Here is a 23,865-nt window from a genome sequence, read left to right on the forward strand (position 1 = left end):
TAAAATTACTAGAATGCAAACATCTTAATTACAGTTACTACTACCAACAATCTGCTACCTAAAACTGACCGTATTTGGTACAAAATGAAGCACTGACTGATGACTTACCAGACAATATCTGGCCAATATGATAAACAGTATTTGACACGTAGGTCACCTAACTGTTCTTTGGTGCTGTCTTTTGCTCCCGTCTCTGTGGGTGTTTTTTGGTATGTTTGCCTCAAATCTTTACTTAGTAGTTGGATGACATTTACACCAAAGGACACGCGCGCTCACACACATACAGAACCGTCCTCCAGAGGTGCAGCAGCAGCCCGCACACCACTACTCTGTTTCTATGTATGTGCCGGCACAGTGCAGACAGAGGTTGTAAACATGGCGGCGGACGGGATGGTGCTCACCAACCACGACCATCAGACCCGAGTGGGGATTCTGACGGGTAAGGAGACCGTTTGTTAAAATTCGAAAAATGCTTCTCAGTAGTGCACCTCTGTGGCGTTTTGCCGTCGGTTGCCTGTGAACGTCGGTGTCACGATACGAGCTGTCTTTGCTGCCGAGCTAGCTGTCGTTAGCCAGTATGTTAAGCTAACCGGTTCTATTGACTGTCATTGCTCTAACGTTAGCTGCCTGCCTTTTGACAGGTCAGGCAGATGTGGAATTTGTTTTGAAAAGATTTGTCTGAAATGGTATACTGAAGTTTGTAACGTATGTATTCACGTGTGCACACTGTCATATTAGGTGACGTTATTGTACTAGATAGCTACTCGACAGTGCAATGAGATATTTTAATCGGCGTCGAGCTGGACAGTAGGAAAGAGAACGCCCAGCAAAGACTTTCAAAATTAGGTAGCTACTATATGGTGAGCATGTCCTGCAATGACTTTTTAACCAAAATTGGCGCTTTTATTTTGAAATCAAGCCCACAATTTTTCCGATCTTGCTGTGCTTTAAGTTGCCACCTTCACGCAGAGGAATGTTATATTTTCTAGCAATGTAGCGTTAGAGCCTACATGAGCTGCATTATTCATGTCCCTTTGCAGATCTGATATATTGGCCTCTATTGGGCATGCTTTTCATTAACATTTTCTTTTGTGGTTCTGTTGACAGCCATTTCACTTGGGTTTAATGTCTAAGTTGTTATTTAACGCAAAAATATACATTTATTAATAAGAAATCGAGCGTTTGGTAGCTATTAAAAGAAGGCAAGGCGCAGCGTCAAAGCGAAATGAATTCTGTTATGCAGATTGCTTGAGCAGCTTCCTTAATTAGCTCAGCTGATGTTGGCCTCTGAGTCGTGCAGAGATCTGGGACCAGTATACAGTCGTGTGACAGCCACCAGTCACTAGTAGCCTTGTTGCCTCCTTGCCAAGGCATGAGGGGACGTGAGAATAATACTAAAAGGATGCGAGCCAGCAGCTGGCTGAGAGTCTGTCGTGGTTTTGATGAACTAGCATCTCGGCTAACAGCAGCTAACTGCTGTCCATTCAGCAGGCAACCACAAGATCATGTCAGGTTAATACACGTTCCTAACCCATTCATGTGGTGTGTGGGGGAATGTGTGTTTTCTACTTGTTTTGCACATCTGGGTATATATATGGGGAATACATATTAACTGAAGCGCTAGGTCAAATTTAGGGTCAAGCGTATGGTTAAGAAATTTGACTCAAAGCATTTGGAAGGCTACTTTTATGGAGCAAAAGGTGTTGAAAATCTGAAATTATATTGTCAATGAAGACTTAAGGGCTGTTGGTTCTGCTCACCAGAGTTTCAGGTATGCAAGATATGAGATTTGACAAAAAAAAAAAAGATTTTTTTTTTCCCCTGGGATTACTTGGTAGAAAGATCTCTGTTAAACCTAGAATCTGTACAAAGTAAGCTGTTGGTTTAAATATTCACCAGTGCACCAAATGTATTTTAATCCACAGCCAAAAATAGTCCCTAACAAATGCACTCTTTCCTCCTGACTATATGCTTCAGAGTAGCATTTTAGAAAAAAATCTAGTTCCTAGCTGTTTCTGGAAATTACGGTACTTTTTTTCAATATTTACATCTTTAGTAGGGACAAATGTGCTTCATTTTATGTTGTACAACTGCATTTGAAACACAGCTTAATAGGCGTTTTTCTGAAAAATAAATACTCCGAAATCTTTGAAAAACCGAAAGGTTTGAAAAAATATATGCTCTTTCATATTGATTTCTGTTCTTGCAACAACATGATAGAAAATATAAATTTATAATTTTGTGTGAAAATATAATCGAAATTCACTTTGATATCTAACTGCAAACTTTTCTTGGTATAAATTGAGCAAGGACATTTGTCACTTGTGGCTAGTATTTGTCTTGTTTTTTGTTTTTAAAGAGTATTTAACTTGGTTAATGAGTTAATTTTTTTTCCATTGTGCAGCAGGGTGAATATTTTTTTTTATCCAAATGATTAGAAGAGGGTTCTGGAAATGCCTCCCGAAAAGCCTTAAAAACCTATACAGCAATTATTGGTTCCTTTCTGTACACAGAGAAAAATAGTTGATTGTTGAGTCTCCTTCAAGTCACCCCCAACTCAAAGCATCAGTATTTGCCGACCTGTAGTGAGACTCAATAATCAGCTGTCTTTGTCCAGAATCATTGACACTTCTAGTGGGCCATGAGTGATAATTTAGAGGGATTACTGTTGTATAAGTCTATACATTTTTTTAGGAACTGCCTGCATAGTATGCCCTTCAGTTCAGTTCAACAACCTTCTAGGATTTTTAAACGATATATACCGGTATATATATTTTAGACAAAATTTGGCTTGGGCATTGTGCTGAGAACCAGATAGGGTCTCAATAGGTAGGGTCATAAAGTACTAAGTAACAGACCTTTCTATTGAAATTCTTGGCGATAAAAAATCTATAGAATAACTCAGTTGTATCTTGTGAAGACCAGAACAACTACAGATGGAAGTCCAACCAACAAGTCCAAAAACAATTGCTTGCGGTGGAGTATATGTACAAAATAAGGATCCATGGTAAAGAAATTTCAAGCAGTTGAAAATGACTTGATGATAGCGCTCATATATTAATAAATAGACTCAAATTTAAAATACGTGAATTAAAACTAAAAAATCAGTTAGAGTCCAATCAATAAATTGGCCAGACATGGTCCGACATTAGCCTATCACAGATACATCAGTATCAGCGTATATCTTGGCTAGTAAATAACAAGAAGTAACAATGTAGAAATATGTTTCAGTTTGGGAAGGGGTGTATGTGATATTTAGTATCCTCTTACCTCTGTTTCAAAACTTTACATAACCTCACTGACTAGCAGATCTGTGCTGTTTGAACGTGAAAATCGAGTGCTGTAGCGAACTGGATGGCTATGCTGATCGCACAAATTACTTAACATAGTTCTTCCTTAGGTAATGTATTGTAAATAATGTTGTAATGTAAGTTACAGTTAACAGCATGGCAGATGAGCAGCTTGTGCCAAAAAAAGAACTATTTTTCTGACATATTGTGTTTCAGTGGTGAAAATTGAGAAATTCATGGGCTATTTGAAGTCTGGCTGTAGTCTACAGGATATTTGAACATTTAGAAAAGCGATTGCAGTATAGATTGTGTATCATGATTGCAGTTAACTAGATCGTGACATTATTTGTTGGCCAGATTGCTCAACCCTAAATTTGTAAGCTCAGTTTTTGGAGGGGATAAAAGACAAGCTCATTTGGCTTCCCTCTATCAAATCAACGCACTGTGCCAAGTCTCACAGTTGTGAGGATCTTAACTTATCTGTTAATTTTACTATAAGCCCATAAATTGAATTAGTGCATTACTATAAAGCACCGATTTATAAAGCCAGTGTAGTAATAAAACATCATATCCAGCCTTTGGTTGAAGCTAGGAAAACTCATTGGCCAATCACCAAAATTGGTCCCAAGGCCAAATCTGTCTTCACTGCATATTGATTCAGTTCTGTTTATTTAAGAACAATTTATTGATAAAGTTGTGTTCTGAATTTTTTTTACTTGTGGTGTTAATCAGGGCTAAGACATTCAAGTCTGCTCGATGATACACATCTAAAGAGCAGAATGAGCATGAGAAAATGGTCATGGTTGTGTTTGGGTGGGTTCCTCCTCTCTCAGTTACTGCCCAGTGATCAGATTGTCTGTACTCTTAATGTGTAAGTGCTGAACATGTCTAATATTTTTGTCTGAGTGTTACTTCAGCCTGAGTTATTCCTTCAAGGAGATATTTGGAGTAACTTTTTAACATGTTCATGCTGTGCTACATTTAAATTATTTGAAAGTGAGATACGTAATGATCTATAGCCATATATTCAGGTGAAATTGCATTTTATCTACATGGTTCCCATGTCTAATGTCATGGAAAAGACAAGTATATACAACTGTAGAGACTGGTGAAGCGCTCCATTGTATAGTCTTTATGGTTTCACCTGGATGTGGAGGATAACGTTACTCACTTTGACCTAAATTTATAGCCTGGCTGATCTCTAAGTATTTGTGCTCTTTAACCCAGTGTCCCTGAGTTTCAAGATAACGTGTTTTTTGTATTCGAATAGAGGGACTCACCTCTGCCAGGGCCAGACAAGTTGTCAAGTCCCCGTGCTAAGTGAAGTTAACCGGTTTGTAGTTTCATAATATTTACTGTACAGATAAGGTTGGTAATATCTAACTTGTTTAACTCTGGGCAAGACAGGGATTAAGCATTATTTCCAAATTGTGAAACTATTCCTCTAAAACTTTCAGGCATTGAAACATTCAAACAAAGACCGAAGTTTGACTGATCCTTGAGTTTTTTTAGTAGTATTGTTCAGGTGCCATTTCCATTTTCAACATGGAAAAACTGTATTTTTTCCAGTGCAGAATGGCCTAGGAAACATCAATTAGACACTGAGATGCAAAAACCCTCAATTAAAATTCTGGGTAATAACACTAATAACTATTAATTAAGTGTACTTGAGTGAACTGCAATTGAAATTTCTCATTAGTATCAACTGAGTTTCTGCTACTGTCAGTATTGGCAGAAATTACTTCAGTTTAAATATGCAGTCACTAAAACTGCATCATATTCATCCTGTCAGAGGCGTTGCGCTCTGTAAAACAAACTTCTCTCTTCTTCAGTCAGTGACAGCTGTTTCAGGAACTTGGCTGAGGACAGGAGTGGAGTCAATCTGAAGGATCTGGTCCATGATCCCTCACTGTGAGTCTACACACAGTTTATAGTTTGCACATAGACTGACTGACATGCATGTACACTGACATTACACTTACTTTATCTTTGTCACCTCCTGCAGGCTAGGAGGAGTCATTGCAGCCTACAAGATAGTTCCAGATGAGATCGATGAAATCAAGGTACGAGCTTTCTCTTTGCGGTCACTTGCAGTCACTTCCCTCACTATCTATGAGACACATAACACCATGCTGTGAAAACAGTCTGGACTCTGCACACTTTCTCGCTGACTCCAGTAAAGTTTGTGTTTGAAGAATACGCATGATAACACTGACGGCAGTGAGAATATGATCCTGTCTTGATCCCTGTGGGTAAATTCTTTCTTGAGGTGCTGAGCACCACCTTAGAGCTGGTAGGGATTTTGTCACCACTGGAGTTTGAACTCAAGTTTAAATTTGAAGGAAAGCGTCTTCATACATTGCAGCTACCAGTTGGGCCCCTAATAATCCAGGTGAAGAGGTGTTGTGGTTGTTAACTTTGTGTGTGTTTACATGCGTACAGGAGACCCTTTTGGAGTGGTGTGATGAACTTGAGCTGAATCTCATTCTCACAACTGGTGGAACTGGCTTTGCACCACGAGATGTTACTCCTGAGGTATGAACAAAAGCCACTGGTAGCAAAACTTAAACAAAATTTGAATCAAAGAGAATAAATGAACAAATAGTAATTGTTAATTTTCAAATTAACAAGAAAAAAACTGCTTTGAAAATAAATGTGAAAAAAAACAAAAAAAACAAGTACTTTAAATGTTGTAACTCACTGAGTCCTGGTGTTTGTGTTGTAGGCCACCAGAGAGGTGATAGAGCGAGAAGCTCCGGGCATGGCTCTGGCTATGCTGATGGGATCACTGAACGTCACACCTCTAGGCATGCTTTCCAGGTGAATGCTTAATATTTTCACATTTCGCTGTCTACGTTAGGAGATGCAGTGCTAATCTGTTAATCTGTCTCATTGCAACCAGATCAATGTGTGTTGTATCCTCTCCTGCTCTAATTTCCCTTTTTACTTTATTGTCTCTAGGCCAGTGTGTGGTATTCGAGGTAAAACTCTGATCATTAACCTACCAGGGAGCAAGAAGGGCTCGCAGGTAGGATTCTTTCACTTAACTGTGCTTAATTTCATACATCTTGACTTGGAAAAAAGAGTTTCTAGGTTTTTTTTGACTTATTACTCTTACATTAACTATGAAATGTAATAGAATTTGAAATTACATGTAGTTTTGTGAAGAAGGCATAATGACTTTGTAAGAAATTGAAACTCAAAGGCCTTGGACTTGACATGTTGGACCATTGCTTTGTCTCACCTCCAGAATATACGACTGCTTATCAAAATGGTCATAAAATATAAAGTTTTTGAAGTAAATTGCAACATTTAGCTGGCCATGCTCATGGCATTATGAGAATGTTAAGCAAATAGAAAATATAAAGATATATAATAATATATGTGCTGATACAGAGATGACACTCTGTATCTGAGGTAATACTTAAATATTGAGTTAATGTAATGGTTGCATGGCTTGATGAAACATAGCAGCTCACCACACTCATTTCAAAACTTGATGCTTTCTTCCTAACAAGCACTAGTGCTTCTAAAATAATAGATCCAAGCTTACTGTCAGTCTTTTGTTGATGTTTGAAAGTGCTCTAAAGTTAACCTCTGCATTGTGTTGTTTTCTCTAGGAGTGTTTCCAGTTCATCCTGCCCGCTCTGCCCCACGCCATCGACCTGCTGCGTGAAGCCACAGTCGGGGTAAAAGCCACACATGCTGCCCTGGAACAGCTGCCCTCCCCTTCTCCTCTGCTGGCCAACACACACACTAACACACACACCAACACGCACACCATGGAGCGTGGCACCCAGTGCGAGGAAGAGGAAGAAGAAGAGGAGGACAGGAGGAGAGGTCGACATGCGCACAACCACCACCATCATCAGCATGGCTCTTCTCACATCACCGCAGCTGCTATCGCTGCCAAGGTAACCAGTCGACAGGACACACCACAACTAGTGTGGCTGCTGCCGCTGGAAGGTTGATGGATAAAACTTTAATGATCCCTGTGGGGAAATTAGGTCATTGCAGCAGCAGGCTATAGTGCTATAGGCAACTGCTGCTCAAATACTATAGGCTGCTGCAGGACTTCAAACAAAAACCACATATTAGTAGTAAAAAAGTAAAAAACAGACTGCAGTGAATTTCAGAACTTTTTTAGAAATATGAGTAATGAACTTGAGTAATTCCTTAGCCCACTTGGATCATCGTGGGTGCTACATCTAAACCTAAATATGAGAGCTCGAGGCTCCATTTTTCTGTTTGCCCACTGCATCTGGATATCTTAATAACGAAAACACATTAGCACACACACACACACACACACACTGTGTCCTGCACTCAACACATTTGTCGACTTGAGGTTAGAAAGATGGGAGAGACTGTCTGCCTCAGCAGTGCAATGCCAGTCAAAAGTTGGGACACACCTTCTTATTCATTGGTTTTTCTTTATTTTTATTGTTTTCAACATTTCAACAGTGCATTAACACTGAAGACATTTAAATTATGACAGAACAAATATGGAATTATGTAGTTAGCAAAAATGTGTTAACCCAAAATATGTTTTATATTTTCGATTCCTTAAAATAGCCACCTTTTGCTTTGACAACAGCTTTGCACACTCTTGGCATTCTCTCAGTTCGCCTCATGAAGTAGTCACCTGGAAAGGTTTCCAGAGGTGCTGAGTACTTGTTGGCTGCTTTTCCCTCACTCTCCGCTCCAACTCATCCCAGACCATCTCAACTGGATTTATATCGTATATTGTGGAGGCCAGGTCATCAAATGCAACACTCCATTACTGTCCCTCTTGAACAAACAGGCCTCACATAACCCAGAGGTGTGTTTGGGGTCATCGTCCTGTTGGAAAACAAATGATGGCCCGATTAAGCGCAAACCAGATGGGATGGCATGTCGCTGCAAAATGCTGTGGTGACCATGCTGGTTAAGTATGTCCTCAATTTTGACTAAGTCACCAATAGCGTCACCAGCAAAGCACCCCCACACCATCACACCACCTCCTCCATGGTTCACAGTGGAAACCACACATTCAGGAACCATCTGTTCAACCCCTGTACATCCAACAAAGACACAGTGGTTAGAACCAGAAATCTCTAATTTGGACAGTTTTCCACTGGTCTAATGTCCATTTCTTGTGTTTCTTGGCCCAAGCAACTCTCTTTTGCTGGATGTTCTTCTGAGGCTGGTAATTCTAAGAAATTTGTCCTCTGCAGCAGAAGTAGCACAGGACGACTGATGGTCTAAAGCACATTAAGAAGGTGAGAAATGACACAAATTAACTCTTGACAAAGCACACCTGTGAACTGAAAACCATTCCAGGTGACGACCTCGTGAATTTGATGTGAGTGTGTAACGCTGTCATCACAGCTAAATGTGGCTACTTTGGTCAATCTAAAACATAAAACATGTTCGTGGTTGTTGAACACTTTTTGTTTACTACATAATTCCATACATGTTCTTTCATAGTTTGGATGTCTTCAGTGTTAATGTACAATGCTGGAAATAATAATAGCTTTCTTTAGCTGTACGCTTTACCTTTTTTTGAGTTTGCACCTCTTGGTGGCTTGTAACAGCACTTTTTACATGAAGGGTTTACATACACTCTTTATCACCTTAAAAAGCACAAGAGAACAGAAGCCATTAATAAACGACAGCTGAATTATTTTTGAGGCAATGAACAATCATGCATTGTGTCCTACAGGATGTTACTATAGCTTCAAAAGCTTCCAGATTTTGGTAAATATTTAGAAGTGGACTGAGGAGGTATTACATTAAAATGCCAATTTTCCATTCAACCAGATTGAAACATTCCATTCCATTTCATTCACCTCTCTGTCTGTGGGGACGTCTGTCTGTCTGTCTGTTGTTTGTGTATATATCTGCATGAATGTGTGGCCATCAGACGAGCCATGCTGTGGTCATGGCTAGGGGAGGTCCCTACCTGCCTGGAAACACACCCGCCCCTCCCACTCATTTCACTTGTTCCTGTACCCATGACCAGCAGGTGAGACCCTCACACTCACACCCCCCTCCTCTCCTGGCACTGGCCAGTTCATCATGTCAGTCACACACTGCTAGGCCCTGTTCTTTGTGTATGGATAACAGCTCCCTGAATCTGCTCTGTAATGCTTAAAATGTATTCACAGTTGGCTGGAAGAAGACCTAGAAGTCCTTTTTAAGATTAGCCACATGCTGTAAAATATGAATGTTTCAGATATGAGAGACATTCAGCTTTACTGACTAGTAAACAGAATAGAAATGTTGATATTATCTATAAAATAATTTTAGATTACAGTGTCTAGGTCACTGAGAAAACTAAGATCACTTAATACAATTATAACTATTAAATATGTAAATACATTTATATTAATTTTATTATATAATAAAATTTGTACACTTAAAGTTGTAATGTGATGTGAGGGGGATCACACGTAGTTACAAAGCCACTTGGAGTTATCATTTAGCTCTGCAGTTCCCCTCAACTCTGTGGCACATTTTTAGTTTAACAGCGCATATTTTTACTGTTTTGTCTCACTGTCACTGCTCTCATCTGCACCTTGTGTCCAGCTATAGCAAGCAGCTGTACTCACTTCCCAGTACCAGACAACAGACAAGCAAAGTTGGAAGCAGTTGCAATGCAATTAAATTATGACAAACTGAGGAAGGTTTATCATCATTGTTACATTTTTATGACTTCTATATCTACATGCTTTGATTTAAAAAAGAAACAGAATGTCCCATAGTGTTGAAATAACTACTTGGCAGCTGCAGCGAAGCAGCTAGCCATAGTGCCATGCCAGCCCCTCTGCTGCGCAGTCATAAGATCAGCTCACAACCAGTCATGTGAGCGCTGATCCTGGTTTTGACTCTCATCTTGCCTGTATTTTAAAGAGTGCACTATCCAGGAAAAACAAATGAATCCTCCAGTTGCTGTTGAAGAACCCGGTTAGCTAGATAAGAAATAATATGATAATTTTAGTTACCCAACAGTGTCATGTTAGTCATGTTAGTCTCCTTACTGAAGGGTAATGTTGGTGGTTGAAAGCAGTTTGTAGGCATGATGGCTGTTTACTTTACAGCAAATCAGCTTCAGGGATGACCACCGAGGCACTAAAAGCATGCGTATGTTTACATGTTTGACTTAAATATGCTGTACACTTCAGCATACATGATCAGTCTGAATTCCAATTTCTCCCTGCTGACCAATGACATGTAGTTCCTCTACAAATAAAGCTGTGTAAATCAGCTATAATTTGTTAATATTTCCTGCACAGAGGTGATTTTTCGTGATTTCCCCGGGTAATGAGAATTTACTGAGAATACTGAGAATTTGCCAAAGCATATCATTGTGGCAGCCATTGGTTTCAGTTCATTCCTGTGCAGATGTATAAGCCATCACAGTGAACAGTTAAGTCCTGTTCACTTGGGACCTTTTATTACCTGCAGGTTCTGTTTGGTCTTAATCCACACAACTGTTCCGGTGCATGTAAGCAATGTATGTGTAATTCTTTTTAAATGACTTACTGTTTTTTTTTTTCAGATGCAAAGGTTTAAATCAGTTTTTTTTCTTTCTCATTGGAATAATGGAGTCTACAGTAAGAGCTTTGATAGTATTTCGATTGTTGCCACTGAAAAAAAAACTTTCAATCAAATCGAATCTGGAGATAATCCTTTGGTCAAGGATTTGTTCTGTAAATAAGAGTGAAACACAGACTTTGTGAATGTGCCACACATGATGTGGGAAAGAATTCCTAAATCACATGAAGCTGCCTCGTGCTAGGGAAAGGAACTAGTGGAAAGACATAATAGTCACTATCCCTCTGCCACTTCTGTAATATACAGTATATTAATAATTAATTGATAGTAACTTGAACTCAGATATTTAAATCATGACTTTGTTAAAGGCAGGTGTACCCATAGTCTCATTGTGCCTCTAAGACAAAAGCCCTAATGTGATGGCTGAAGCATCAGGCTTCAAAGGAAACATGTGATTTTGCTTTCCATGGTTTTGACTTATGGGGAAAGTTTGCCATGAAAGTCACATAAGCAATAAATAAAACGTGTAGGAGAGGAAATATAACACTTTACTCTTAATAATAGGAGTTTGTTGCTTCACCAGGTTAGAGGTGGAATTTGAGTAGTTTGCATTCCATAAATCCAACTGTCAGACATGGCTTTAGTTGACTGTGTGTGTGTGTGTGTGTGTGTGTGTGTAGATCCCGGACTCTATCATTTCTCGAGGCGTTCAGGTGCTTCCTCGAGATTCAGCTTCTTTAAGCTCCACCCCTTCCGAGTCGCCACGGGCAACACAGGCGACCTCCCGCCTTTCCACCGCCTCATGCCCGACACCCAAGGTACACACAAACCTTCATGCATGCACACACACACACACACACACAGAAATGAGCACTAAGAAATAAGAATATCTGAAAATTGAAATCACCTACCACCATTAACTTGATATAAAAACAAAACCTTGCATGAAATTTGAAGTTTGAAGATTGCTTTGTAAGAATCATTGAGCATGCAGAGAACATATGTAAAGCTGCTACTGGTAGTAGAAGAAAGCTTCCTCAGCAGTTCCAAATTAAAGAACAAATCAATGGACAGTTGCTGCATGATGAGTTTTTGCTTTTTGCCAGGATGCCCCAGCCTTTTTTTGTTACTTTAGGTTATTTTCTGATGTTTCATTGCTTATTATAACAAAACAAAAGATTTATTTGAATTATTTTGAGGTTTGATTGGTCCCTATGTAGCCACAAAGACTGCTTACTAAAAGATATATGTATACCTTAAATAAGACTCCCAAATTTTTTTTCAAACACTTATTTTGATATCAGAGCAAATTTAAAAGTTAGCCTGACTGTTACATCAGTGCTCGCAGCGATGGTTTACCCTTAAATTCAAAGTCTCGGGACTTGTGTGCTGTTTGGTATTGAATGGGGGTGAATGAGTCTGTGAGAAATATGTTCGGTTGTGGTACATTCACGTAAAAGTTAGCTCAATTAATGTCAAGGGATTGGCAGCGGGATGGTGGGGGAGAACAATTGCAAAAGCTCACATTATGCTGAAATTGTCTTAAAGGTTCTGTTTAAATGAAATTCTCAAATGGTGGCCTTTACTTAGCTCTGTTAAAAAAGAGAGCCAGATCTTTAATTATATAACCACCTTTTCAACCAGTTTTTTTTAACCAGCTGTATATTTTATCATATTTTACCAGCAGTCCTCCCAATTTTCCAATGCTATCATTTTAATTTACTGTGAATGCAAACTCAAACTTTGCCTCCTCATATGCTTTTGTCTTGTAAATTCAGAATAATGTCCATTTCCACAGCACTAATGCTATAAATACAACACAGAGTCATGTTTCACACAACACTGTGCTGATCTTAATTAGTCTCATGCAAAAGACGTGACATTATCATTCGCAATTGGAACTTTTTGGTCCGTTCTTAAACCGGCATTAATAACAGTCAACACTTCCTGCACAGATGCTCCACATTAAAATCCCTCCAGTGGCACAAAGGGCATAATCCTGTCATTTGCCACTTGACTTTTAATCTGAATTTAGAAAGGTGGATGTTGTGAACAAGCAAGTTGTAGTACAGGTCAACAATAGCATACATAAGGAAAAGAAAATGAATCTATGAATGAAAACAGAATATCTGTTAGAAAGAGTAACACAGAGCAACAGAGTAGTGTGACCCGGGTCTCTTGTTGTATTGGTGGCATTGGCATGAAGATGCTTCACTGGTTGTCATGTTAGTCATAACCCTACATAAATATTTTTATTTAGCCTTCATATGACATAGTTATTATTTAAATACTGGTTTTATTTAAGAATTTATGATATTTATTTTGTGTTCATTGGCAAGCACAATTTTGTGCATTCAAATCAAGAGACGCCTTTCGAAAACCAGGCTACATCTTTGAGAGCAGAGTGAAAAATAACAGAGAATTTGGAAAAAGCAAAATTTCATCACAGGTTTTCCAAACTGTTTTGATAAACTGTGTTAGGAAAAGAATATCCACAGCAGCTTGTTATGTGATTAAAGAACAGAATTGGACCGATACATCAGTCGAACACCAGCTGGTGTTGTCAATGTCACAGCTAGAATTCCTGTTGTTTATGTTTCCATGTCCTGTGTATTAGTCATTATTAATAGATAAATCATCATGAAAGTCATTGCCAGACTGTCCTGTTATGTAGGAGAGGTATTTATATAAATCCTTCCATACATTTGTATCAAACAATATCCAAATATAGAATATCTGTCTGTCTCTCTGCAGGTTCAGTCACGATGTGGCAGTAATGAGAACATTCTGAGAGCCAGTAAGTACTGTGTGTGTGTGTGTGTGTGTGTGTGTGTGTGTGTGTGTGTGTGTGTGTGTGTGTGTGTATTTGTGTGTGTGTGTCATTAACGTGCCAGCCTTCCGACAGCAACTTGCATCTTTATGATATTGTTTATAGTAGCATATTCAATGTTTCTCACACCCATTCTCTCTCTAATTTATTGTGTGTGTGTGTGTTTCTGTGCGTGTTAGGCCACAGTGCTGTGGACATCAGTAAAGTGGCACGTCGTCATCGCATGTCTCCGTTCCCACTGACGTCGATGGACAAAGCCTTCATCACTGTTCTAGAGATGACACCAATTCTGGGAATTGAAGTCATTAACTACAGAGGTGAGTCTTCAGGTGTGTGTGTGAGTGTGTGTGTGTAGTGTAGGTATGTGAGTCTATCCTCTCTTTGACTAGTCTAGTGCTGTTATAAGCCAGTTAAACTTTCAAGTGATCAACAATACACACATACTTTATAATCATCAGTGTATACGGTTGCCGTGGTTGTTGTTAAAATATAGTCGCGCACTGAACTGACCTGGGCTAATTTCTTTAGATGGGTTGGGTCGAGTGCTCGCTCAGGACATCTATGCCAAAGACAATCTTCCTCCGTTCCCCGCCTCTGTTAAAGATGGCTATGCTGTACGAGGTGAGACTGCTAATACTGTGTATTACTATTCAGCATCAGGAAAACATTGCATAAGGGACACCCATGAAAAGGACTCATGAAAATGCCATTCAACATCACAGCTGCATTCATCAGCACATTTACATGTATTTACTTGTAGCCCTAAAAAGAATTAAAGAGCAACTTGTTCACACAGTGTTCTGTACTTAACATCATTATCATTGACCTGTAGCTGCTGATGGCCCAGGAGATCGCTTCATCATGGGAGAATCACAGGCTGGACAACAGGTCAGCTCTAATACACTAACACTACTGTGATGTTAAACTTGTGAATAACACGGCCTTGCAGCATTCATGTTCATTTTAGCGGTACAGTTACGAGTTTACGCTTTACATTAACATTACTATTAGCACTTCTACCAATACAGTTATTTTAGTCCTAACACTATGAGTAACACTGCTACATAAATATACTTCCGTCAGTAGTATTCACATTATTGTTCATAGATGCTTTTTTTTACAGTTTAAGTTATGTCTGCATGCATTCCAACACAATTCAAGAATAAAACGCACCACTTTTTACCAAAATCTTTGAAAAGGAAGCATTGATGCACAGGATTAATGTGCCCTAATAGTCTAAACTGTTGGAGTACTGAGTTAAGTCCAGCCAGTAGGGATGCACAGATTGATGTGCAGCCAATCACTCGGAGGTCGGTGGGTTAATATATCATTACAATGGAACTTCCCCCCTGCAGCGAGTGGCGTCCTTCTGCCAGGCAGTCGTGGGTGCTGTTGGCAGAAGAGACAGTCATCACTAGTCTGCTTTAGAAATGAAGTCACTAAAAGCGTCTGAAGGGTCATCTCCGTTGCTAATAGGCTCGTTGGAGATAAACTGTGATTCGACTGGAAAGCGAATGAGAGGTGGTGGCAGCTGCAATGGAGACAAAAAGATCTGGTCAAGATCTGGTCAGAAACTGTTCAATTTCTGGCAGCCCTCAGTTGGACTCATACTTCTTTCAGTTGAGCATAACTGTCCCTCTCAAACTAGCTAAATAGACTGAAAAGACTGATCAAAGTCAAACACTGTGGAAAAAAATACAAGACAATATCTTTTATTATTGGTCTGTTAGATATTTAGACTTTCAGGGCTTTTGATTTTTGTTTTACTAAACACTTCATTAATGAAATCAGTCCAGTGTTAATATACAATAGACTAGTATTTGTAGCCTATTACACTCCCTTGTGTTGGAGATTGCTATATAGATACACTACAAAGCAGTTAAACTGACCTGTACCACTGCTATACCAGCTGCTACAGCAAACAAAATGATATGTGTAACCGATATCAGTCGTGTATTGGCTGATATGGCTCATAGATGATTGCCAGTCATTATAGCTGATTTACTGGCAGTCCTGCTTTCATCTCATTAAATAGCTGATTTATTTTTTGACTGTGATATAAATGCATCTACTGCCTGGGCAGTGGAAATTTGTTCATTTTAATTTTCTGGCATTATTTTGTCATTTGAGCGATTTTTGTCCTAGAAATAAACCTGGCTCTGGGCGCTGCAACATCTTGAAAATTCTTAGAAATTGCCAGAGAGCTGGGCAAGGCCACTTTCAAGGTCAGGATAATACCAAACTGTCCATACTGTCCACTGTGACCACAAAAAGGAAATTACTACGGCTACCTCTCCTGCTGTTCATGTTCATAGAGGCATGACAAGCAAAGATTACGACTGACACTACACCAATCAGCAAAATTACTAATGTTACTACTGCTAAAGCTGTGACTGTTACTGGCTGACTGCGAGTTCCTCATTTTCACATTCTTTACTGAAATCCATTGTCCTGGAAGCACCTGACCACAATGAGACTCAGTCACCTATATGTGTGTGTTTGTGTGTGCAGCCCACCCATACAGTGATGCCAGGTCAAGTGATGAGGGTGACGACCGGGGCTCCAATTCCTTGTGGAGCCGATGCTGTGGTCCAAGTAGAAGATACAGAACTTCTGCGGGAGTCTGAGGATGTAAGTGCTCGAGTATGGATGTCACCTTGATACAGTCTAGTTTAAATAGTCGTGTTTGCTGATGGGCTCAGCAATGACATTACTTCATCCGTGTGTTTGGACAGTATGTGTTCTGTTAGCAGGTGTGGCAGTTTTGACAGTCTAGCTTATTTCAGGGCACAGAGGAACTGGAAGTGAGGATTATGGTCCAAGCCCGGCCCGGGCAGGACATCAGGTAGAACCAACAAAAACACAATATGCTAAAGCATCTAAGTAGAAACTATTTTGCTATCAAAGCTGTTTTAGAAAGCCACAAGCTAATTGTGATTGTAACGTATTTGTGTGTCTGAACAGGCCGATAGGTCATGACATCAGGCGAGGGGAGTGCGTGTTGGCCAAAGGAACGCATATGGGTCCATCAGAGATCGGCTTGCTGGCCACAGTGGGAGTGACCGAGGTCAGCGTGCACAAGTTCCCTGTGGTTGCTGTCATGTCCACTGGAAATGAGGTACATATATGTGAATGAAAGATGAAAAATACTTAAATACTTTTCTTTTGATTTTTGCTGTTAGAGTTTTGGGTTTTTGATTTCAACTGTCTCATATTAAACACAGTGTGTGAGGAGATATTAACTGAGGCCCAGTCATCATCTGATATGAGGTGACACTCTGGGTGAAGCTCCAACTTTAAAGTCCTTCTCATCTCAACTACTGAATAACCTTCATCTCCCAAAAAATTGCCTAACTGCAAAAGACGTTTGAGACTGAGGAATAGAAACCGTTCATTTCTTCATATTTGGTTGAGTATCTAATCTGATCTCTACTGAATCAAGATACCAATTAAATTGTTATGTGTGTGTGCATCTAGCTGTTGAATCCAGAAGATGACCTCCACCCAGGGAAAATCAGAGACTCCAACCGCTCTACTCTGCTGTCCACCATCCAGGAACATGGATATCCCACCATCAACTTGGGAATCGTTGGAGACAAGTAGGCACAGATCTATAGCTCTGGAAAAATAAAATGCTTTGTCTTGTTGACATCATTTTGACACGAATGTGGCATAGACTATGTCTGATTGAAAGTTTTACTGTCAGACATAATAAATTCTGCATAGGCACTCTGGAAAATGTAGGAAACTGCTAACTAAAGTGGACCACGTAATGCTACAAATTAAAAAATGCTTTCCAAAATAACTAATAAGATTGCCAAAAGGTGGGAGTTTTCTTTAAAAAAATTCTAACCATTTGTTATTTTTGCTTAACTAAGTAGTAGGTCATATGAGAATCACAGTTTAGAGAAAAACAACAAAAAGAAGAATGGTCAAATTTGATGCAGTATAGTCTTATATACCCTGATTTCTAAGTTCCTAGTATGGGTTAAGCTTCTTCATTACACTTGTAAGGCAAGCTTTCCATTGTCAATTTGTAGATTTCAAGCCCATTCCAACAGGACCCTGACAAGATCACTGTGACATAACTGTAGCATTTGCCATGAGCAGAAAACTGAGTTTGATGGACCATGCTTGTGTTTGCAGCCCTGATGACCTGCTGTCAGCTCTCCACGAGGGAATCAGTCGTGCCGACGTCATCATCACCTCAGGGGGTGTGTCCATGGGAGAGAAGGTAATCTCTCACCCACGAACTATCTCTTCATACCTGATTAAAATATTCACTGATATGTTCACTAGATAGTCTGATCTTTAATAAGGGAACAGCCAAACCTTTTTTGCATTTTTTTTCACAAAATATTTGTTTACCTACTGTTTATCCTCCAGGTTTGTTCTTGTGGTCTTACAGCTGACAGTTATTCAGAAGTGTTCTTGTCCATCTGTCTGTGTTAATGTGTCTCATTAGGACTACCTAAAGCAGGTGCTGGATATTGACCTTCATGCTCAGATCCACTTTGGACGAGTCTTTATGAAGCCAGGGTGAGATGGGGGAGAGGAGGGGGAATTTGGCTGGCGAGAATTTAAAATGGGACAAATATGATTTTACATCCAAACTCATTTTCTAATTGAGCCCTGGTGAGAAATAAGATGAACCCATTCCCTGCTCATATTATTCATATTACGACTGCTTCTTTTGGTACCTCTCTATGGTACCTCTACACTGCTGCTCCTATATTATTTACTACCACTACTGCCTCTACAGCCTTTACTGCTACTACTGCAACAGCCATCATGTTTACTACTGTTCTCAATTAAAGTACCAATAGTACTACTGTTACTTCTATTACTGCCCCTTCTACTACTTCTGTTACTACTGCTACACTATAAATACTACAATACTTTTGCTTCCTCTTCTTCTACAGCTATTACTTTTAATACCTCCACTACTGGTACTTCTATTTTTATTATTGCTACTTTTACTGCTATTACTACTGCTAATACTATTACTGCCACTGTTTCTGCTAATACTTCAACAAATGTTGCTAGTAGTACTGCTTGTTCCACCATAATTGGTTTTTTTTTCTACTTTTACTACTATCACTGCTGTTACTGCTGCTTCTACTACAGCTGATGTTGATAATATTGTTAACTACTACTACTGCCTCTGACGCTTACACTGTTATTACATCTGGAGTAAAACAAGTGATTCTGTGTGTTTCTGTTCTTCAGTCTTCCTACTACCTTTGCCACAGTTGACATTGATGGAGCACGGAAACTCATCTTTGCTCTGCCAGGTAATTTCTGTATGTCTTTAGTCACTGGGTGTGTGTTGTTTGGGTGTCAGCAAGCATGTATCTCCTTGTTGTCCCCTGGATCACCTCTGACACTCCACTGCTTTGGCCTGATGTTCTATTTAGTATTTTGTGACTCAGCACCCACTCAGATTACTCATTTGAAGCTATGTCCCATTTGCTCTGTGGAACTTTCACCTCTGCACAAGAACACTGAGAAAGGAGTTATGAATGTGGGGTAAATTACAAGATGCAGTTTTTTTTAATTGCTTAGATCACAATATTTAATGTCCTCTTACTTCTGTTTCCAAACTTCACATAACATCTTTGATCAGCAGATCCATGCTACATGAACAAACCAATAGAGAATAACGAACAAACCAATGCTGATTGAACAAATTACTTCCTGTGGCTCTTCCTGGGTGATATAAATAGTGAAACCTGAGTTATATCTAGTGGAATGGTGAGTGAGAATATTTGATGTTTAATATTTAAAGCAATATTGTGTTGTGTGCAATGGTGAAAATTGAGAAATTCAAAGGTTATTTCAAGTCTGGCTGTAGTCTACAGAACCTTTCAAAATTTAGCCGCTGGATTGTGATTAAATAGATTTTTGGCCAGATCACCCACAACTACTTTTCGGTTTTATTACTAAATCAACCCTAGGAGATAAACTCAGGCAGCAGGTGCAGGTAACAGATGCAGCTCCCACTTTAAATGCAAATATTGACACAAATGGGACTCAGCTGAGCCATGGTTCCACGACTCAGGATGAACATTTTCACAGCAGGGTAGAGCAACTAGACCTCCAGGGTGTGTATTCCTGACATTCTCACTTGTTTAAGCCATAGCCGACATGGTCTAGTCTGTAAATGGATACCATTTGGTTTATAATGGTTGACTTAGCCTGATATAGCCAATTAGGACATGTGTAGCATCATCCCCTGGGTCAAATGTGGGACTTTGACCCAGGGTTTGTGTTCTGAGTAACACTACAATTCAGTGTTGATTATTACTAGCCATTACTAGTGTGTGCATATGCAAGATCTTCAAATCTAGGGTTACAATTTAGACACGACCCAGAACAGGACATACAGTTACCAAATGCACCCATCAGTGGTTCAAATGTGATCAAAGATTTTACTTTTTTGTTGGCTTGCATAAAAATTATTAGGTGAGGCTGCTGAGGCTCATACACCAAAGGATTTTACTCTCTCTGTGAGAGAAATATGCAGCGGTAGCTTTGTCGAGCTTTTTAAGATCTGACACACACAATCAGTCAATCAATCAGTTAATCGATCCATCCACTGGTTATGTAGGGAGGGACAGAGGGGTGGTGTATTCACATGGGCTTGAGTCAGACTGCACTGCTTCTGTCCTCTGCTGTCTGTCTGTGTAGGAAGGACAGGGACTTCAAGTTGCATTCAGGTACACTTTGTAAACTCTGAAATTTACATCACTACATATGACAAGACGTGTGGGACACGGTGTATTCAAGTGCACCTTGTCCACTCAGACATCTCTACTTGAATGACCACAAAGGTTGTCTGAAACAGTCAAGTTGTTTTTACATTATGGCTTCTTTAGGACTGGAAGCCCAAAGTTTAGGACTTGTGACTTGACTCAGGACCTGTTGTGACTTGGGATGGGACTTGGGATTTGAGTGCAAAGACCTGAGAATTAATTGTGAGTTGGAAAACAATGGCTTGGGTCCACAGGATACGTAAATTTAGCACATATATAAAGCATGGCACATAAATGCAACACTAAGCCCAAAATCAACATACTTACACAGTTGGAGACACTGAAAGACTTAAGTTGTGACAACTTGTGGCTTGGGTATGGTCAAGGCCTACAGATGCAATCATGTTGTTATGTCTGCTCTTGGTGGCAGTTGAAGACAAAACAGAGCTCCAGGAGATGTGAAAAAGCCCCTGGTAGTCCACAGCCTCTTTTTATAAATTTTTATTTTAATTCATTTATTTTATTTTTTTTAAACCAGTACAAATGACTTAACTTTCAGCACAAATGATTTAACTCTGATTGTTATGGTCTCCCATTCTTGTCAAATCTGATGATTGATTGACAAGTATATTACTGCCCTGAAGGTATTTTCAGAATTCTGAATTCTTGGTGACAGCAAGTTTGATTGTCTTAGTTCAAGGTCTCCTGTGTTGGTTATGACTATAACAGAAAGATAAATCTATAGTAAGAAGTATATCTGGGTCACTCTGGTATAAAATGATGTGAGTAGCTGGCACACACACGTGTGCATGAAAACATGTTTAATGCGAATGGAAGCTATTTGATTAAAAAACGTGTATGTATACAGTAGACACAGCATTTACTCTGTACAATTACCATATTACCTCAGTGTTGTGTTGCTTTCTAGGTAACCCAGTGTCTGCAGTGGTGACATGTAACCTGTTTGTGATTCCTGCTCTGAGGAAGATGCAAGGCATTCTTGATCCTAGACCTACAATTATTAAAGCCAGGGTAAAACACACACACACACACACACACACAGCGTAGAGAGAGAGAGAGTGAATATCACTAACTCATTAGGTTAAATTGACAAGTTATTATGTAACCTGTAATAAGGAACAGCGGTGGTTTACCGAGTGTAGAGGCAATCCGTCAACTTGCTACGCGGTTCAAACCCTACCTTGCTGACATGTCCTCGAGCAAGACACTTAAATTTCTCCAACCTCCAAGTAAATCTAGATAGCTGAAGGCATCAGTCAGTCAGTTAGCTTAGCTTAGTTTAGCTTAGAATAATAAACTCTGTGGGGAAACAACAAGCTTGGCTCTGTCCAGTGGTAACAAAATCCACAGACAAACTCACATTTCATTTCTTTAACCCTTTCATATTTAGTGTACAGACATGAAAATGGCATTTTTCTTCTCATCTAATTCTGTCTGAGAAAGAATAATTGTATTTCCCCAGAAAATTTGAACTATTACTCTCATCTGTGAGAGAATATACTATATAGACAATGTTCTTTATGAAATTATAACATAAAAACTGTATGTAATGTGTCAGTCACATTATGTGTCTGTGTGTTTCAGCTTTCCTGTGATGTAAAGCTGGATCCCAGACCAGAGTACCACCGCTGCATTCTCACCTGGCATCACCAGGAGCCGCTGCCCTGGGCACAAAGCACAGGTAAACACACATACACACTTACACAAAAAAATGATTAAAACGTATCGGGCAATGTTAAATTCATATTTTACTCATGGTGAAGTACATCATTGCAAACCCAGCAAAAATTGCTTAAGATCACTATAGCATAGTGTAACTGTAGATGATTAAATCCCTTATTTCTTAGCGAGTGTATTCGTTATATATTAATTTGTAAAGTAAGGTAAACACTGTGCACACATCCCACACACACACACACAGGCTCCCACAATGACATGTTCTGTCCCCCTTTCTGCAGGCAACCAGGTATCCAGCAGGCTAATGTCAATGCGTAGTGCCAATGGCCTGCTGATGTTACCACCTAAAACAGAGCAGTACGTGGAACTGCATAAGGGAGAGGTTGTGGACGTCATGGTCATTGGACGGCTATGATGCAGGTGCGTTACACTCTCATCTCTCTTTCGGGTTCAACGTAGGGCTATACATGTTTTATAAGGTACAAAGAGGAAAACGCACCAAACTGTACCATCAAAACATTTTCTCCCCAGACTTCAATGTCACTCGCTACCGATTACCATGGCAGTGCCAGGACTTCCTGTCTGGACAGGAAACGGGCAGGGGCAGGAAGTGATGCATGTCTACCTGGTCGCCATTAGCTGTGATGTCATATGCAACAGCCAATCGGAGCCAGCGCAGGCTGAATCCTCATTGGTCTGCTCTGAGGAGATCACTGTATTTCAATGGAGGAAAAAATGTAAAAAAATAAAATAAAATAAAATATGAGATTTATTCTGTAATATGATGATTATTATTATTATTATCCCAATGATAATGATTATTAATATTCTTAATTAATATTCTATTTATTATTATTATTATCATGGTTCTGATTGAATATTATCATCTTAGTAGTATTCCATCTCGCCCTCTTCTCTCCTGTTCATTTGCTTTGTGCGTTCAACATTTTGCCCTGGTAGATATAGAGATTTAGAGACCTGCCCCTCCTTCCTCCACTCCTCCTCCAGACCTTTTTTCCCCACTTCTCCTTGCCTTCAGTCTCTCTTTTTCTTCTTCTTCTTCTTCTTCTACTACTTGCTGCTTCTTCTTCTTCTTCTTCTTCTCTACTCTGACATCCTCTATCCAGATATAGAAACTCCTTAACACCCCCCCCGCCCGGCCCGCAGTATCACTACAACCCCCCTCTGGAACACACTGACCCTAACATCAGTATTGACAGAAATATGAACTAAAGGCTTATAAATGCATATTTTTATTGAAGTTAATGATATAGTTTGTGCCAGTACAGTAAATATGACTTTTTCTGCAAAAAAAGAAGATACAAGATAAAAAAATACAAGGTTATTGGTTTTTATTTTTTGTCCAGATACAACACTTTCAGACTATACTGAGATACTAAAACTTATGATTCTCAGTGAAAGCCATGGAATTCTTTTAAGTGGGTCAGGGGCTCAGCTTTAAGGCAGGACGAGCCAGAATTCTTTAATGGCCATGCTGTAATGATTCCTCTGGTCCGACAAATCAAATATAATTATAATAAAATGTGTAATGACTTCTGTGATGTGTAGGAAGGGAGAAACTCCCCTTATATCAGATTTGAACCACACTGATGGTATTAGTATAACCCTAATCCTGCATTCAAGTGGTGTTACACGAGTTTACAGTTGACACCATAAAACTACAGTATAGAATTGAAATACTTAGACAATCTTAATAAATGTGGTATTTGCAATCTTGGTACTAAAAACCTAT

The 23,865-nt window shown here is 39.5% G+C and overlaps 1 protein-coding gene across 3 annotated transcripts; it reads left to right on the forward strand.

Annotated features, from left to right (window-relative positions):
* On the forward strand, positions 1 to 22,884 carry gphna (gephyrin a). 3 transcript variants are annotated; one of them, XM_046412627.1, is made up of 24 exons: positions 1 to 439; positions 5,123 to 5,201; positions 5,296 to 5,353; positions 5,733 to 5,825; positions 6,016 to 6,110; positions 6,252 to 6,318; positions 6,911 to 7,204; positions 9,196 to 9,297; positions 11,510 to 11,647; positions 13,584 to 13,626; positions 13,839 to 13,976; positions 14,188 to 14,280; positions 14,492 to 14,547; positions 16,171 to 16,290; positions 16,446 to 16,504; positions 16,624 to 16,777; positions 17,137 to 17,258; positions 17,806 to 17,893; positions 18,125 to 18,198; positions 18,889 to 18,953; positions 21,343 to 21,446; positions 22,020 to 22,116; positions 22,394 to 22,532; positions 22,644 to 22,884. In XM_046412627.1, the coding sequence occupies exons 1-23, from the start codon at positions 100 to 102 to the stop codon at positions 22,525 to 22,527; spliced, it is 2,613 nt and encodes an 870-aa protein (XP_046268583.1). In that variant the 5' UTR covers positions 1 to 99; the 3' UTR covers positions 22,528 to 22,532; positions 22,644 to 22,884. The 3 variants fall into 3 exon arrangements, with proteins under 3 accessions (XP_046268583.1, XP_046268584.1, XP_046268585.1); XM_046412629.1 differs by lacking the exon at positions 1 to 439 and adding an exon at positions 1,215 to 1,512; XM_046412628.1 differs by lacking the exon at positions 9,196 to 9,297.
* Positions 22,885 to 23,865: the final 981 nt, after the last annotated feature.

This window comes from Scatophagus argus, chromosome 15 (assembly GCF_020382885.2).
Source record: "Scatophagus argus isolate fScaArg1 chromosome 15, fScaArg1.pri, whole genome shotgun sequence".
Taxonomy (NCBI): Eukaryota; Metazoa; Chordata; class Actinopteri; family Scatophagidae; genus Scatophagus; species Scatophagus argus.

Excerpts from the sequence above, each read along its gene's own strand:
- gphna (XM_046412627.1), top strand. The coding sequence starts at position 100 with ATGACTTACCAGACAATATCTGGCCAATATGATAAACAGTATTTGACA. Across the intron at positions 14,548-16,170 it reads AATCACAGGCTGGACAACAG|CCCACCCATACAGTGATGCC; the intron begins GTCAGCTCTAAT and ends TTGTGTGTGCAG. Across the intron at positions 16,778-17,136 it reads TCATGTCCACTGGAAATGAG|CTGTTGAATCCAGAAGATGA; the intron begins GTACATATATGT and ends GTGTGCATCTAG.